This window comes from Chaetura pelagica, unplaced genomic scaffold, assembly GCF_000747805.2.
Source record: "Chaetura pelagica isolate M959 unplaced genomic scaffold, ChaPel_1.0 scaffold11, whole genome shotgun sequence".
In the NCBI taxonomy this organism is placed as follows: domain Eukaryota; kingdom Metazoa; phylum Chordata; class Aves; order Apodiformes; family Apodidae; genus Chaetura; species Chaetura pelagica.
Window position 1 is genome coordinate 4,485,465 of NW_009952694.1, and position 1,986 is coordinate 4,487,450.

The following is a 1,986-nucleotide window of genomic DNA, read 5'->3' on the forward strand; positions in this document are numbered from 1 at the left end:
AGCAGGAAATGGCTGCTTTGGGAACCCAAATGCATCTGAGCTGGTTTGCATGGAGGTTGCCATCCTGGGATGGCAATGCAGGGGGTGAGCAGTGTGTGGCCACGTTAGCACTCAGGAGTGCTGGAAACCGAGACCCAGGGCTGGCACCCTCAGCTCGAGCAGTTGGATGGGGCAGACGGCTGCTCCTGAAATTCATCACTTGGCTAGAAAGAGACAGAATGAGCAGGGGAAGTTTCCATTACAAGCACTCTGGAGCACTTGAGGCCCTGGAGTCCCCAGCTGGCAGCCTGCATGCAGGGAGCTGCAGGAAGAGGTGGAATGGTATGAAACAGCAGATGCCAGAGCAGAAGGCAAGAAGAGATGGGTTAGAGGGAGACTGGTCCTTGGGAAGCTTTCCTGACTGCTGAGTAAAGGAAAAGAAGGAGAGTGCCTGAGGAAGCTGGATGTTTTGCTGCCAGTTCTGCTCTGCACAGGCATCATTTCCCCATACTCCAGTCCTGCAGCCAAGGGCTGCTTTATTCATCTCCTGATGAATAAAGGGGGCAGTGGGAAGAAGAGCTTTTCCCACCTTTTGCCTGCCTGCAGGCAGAGGGCTGTGCTCACCCAGCTGGGGAAGAGAGGTGCCAACTCCTGAGGGCAAGCTGGGGCAGCTCTGGTTGAAGCATCTCATGGTGGTCCCTCTGTCTCCTGCTTCAGTGCTCCTAACCTAGGCTCCTTGGTGAGCTTAGAGTTTTCCTGAGTGTTTACTGTATGTTTGGAGCCCAGCAGCACCTGGCTCATGGCAGCCCTCCACTGGGGATGTCCCACAGCAGTCCTCCACTGTCCTGTCCTTGCCTACAATTCCTCCCCTTCCATGCAAGTGTGGAGGAACCACCCTCATCCTAAAAGCCCTCCAGTTTTGATGCTACAGAATACTTGGATCAGCCTTGTCTAGACTCCAGCAGAAAGAAGGAAAAGCTGCAGCCTTCCCTCTCAGAAAAGAGCAAATTTGTGTATTTTTGTTGTTGGTTTTTTGTTTGGTTGGTTTTTGGTTGTTTTTTTTGTGTGTGTGTTTTGTTTATTTGGTTTTGGCTTTTTGTTTTGTTTTAGTTTTTTTTAAAGTCTCTCTCCTTGTGCATCTTCATAAAGCAGCAGACATTTAATTTTATTTTTTCTGAAGATATTTTTAAAACTCACCATGGGAAAGTGTCACTGATGGGGTGATAGGAAGGCAGAAGGATTCCACCAGGTTAGAGATAAGAGAGGGTACATTGCTCCTCGTTGTGCCCCTTGTTGAGAGGGGAGGCCCAGGCTGTACCCCTCACTGCCTGTCCTCTCTTGCACAGTACGTGTTCAACTACCAGGACAGGGACATCTTCGGCTGCGTGGCAGACATTGGCTGGATCACAGGGCACACCTACGTGGTCTATGGCCCCCTCTGTAATGGTGGCACCACAGTTCTTTTTGAGAGCACTCCTGTCCATCCCAACCCTGGTGAGTGACCCGGCGTCTCGGGGGAGCAGGGATGTGCCACAACCACCCTGCGAGACATGCAGCAGGCAGGAGCTCGTGCCTTGATGCCAGGACACAGGCAGCGATGGTTGTGCAGCCTCAGGAGCAGATCATGGGCTGTGCTCAGCAGACAGCTGTGAGGGGAAGAGTCTTTTCCTCCAGTTAGGAAGACATTGTGGATTCTCCAGGGATGAAACAGTTCCTCCCTGTCCCTCCCTGCAGCAGAGTGCTAGTGGATGTGGAGGCAAAGAGGCTGCTGCTGCTCCTGGACTGCTTTAGTGCTTTCCAGCATGGAGTTAGCTTGGCTGAGGGTCCAGGCACTGCTAGTGAGCCCTTCCTCACCTCCTCTCCCTGGGGTGCCTGTGCAGATGGTTACTGGCCCTGCTTCCCTTCCAGGCCGCTACTGGGAAATGGTGGAGAGGTTAAAAATTAACCAGTTCTATGGAGCACCCACTGCCATCCGCCTGCTCCTGAGATACGGTGATGAATGGGTGA

General features: G+C 52.7%; 1 protein-coding gene across 1 annotated transcript in view; it reads left to right on the forward strand.

Annotated features, from left to right (window-relative positions):
* LOC104385485 (acetyl-coenzyme A synthetase 2-like, mitochondrial) overlaps positions 1 to 1,986 on the forward strand; it is a 12,141-nt gene that overhangs the window by 5,848 nt on the left and 4,307 nt on the right. The window contains exons 6-7 of the mRNA XM_009993951.1: positions 1,326 to 1,473; positions 1,888 to 1,984. Coding sequence (XP_009992253.1) covers positions 1,326 to 1,473; positions 1,888 to 1,984 — 245 coding nt within the window. The remainder of the gene's footprint in view (positions 1 to 1,325; positions 1,474 to 1,887; positions 1,985 to 1,986) is intronic.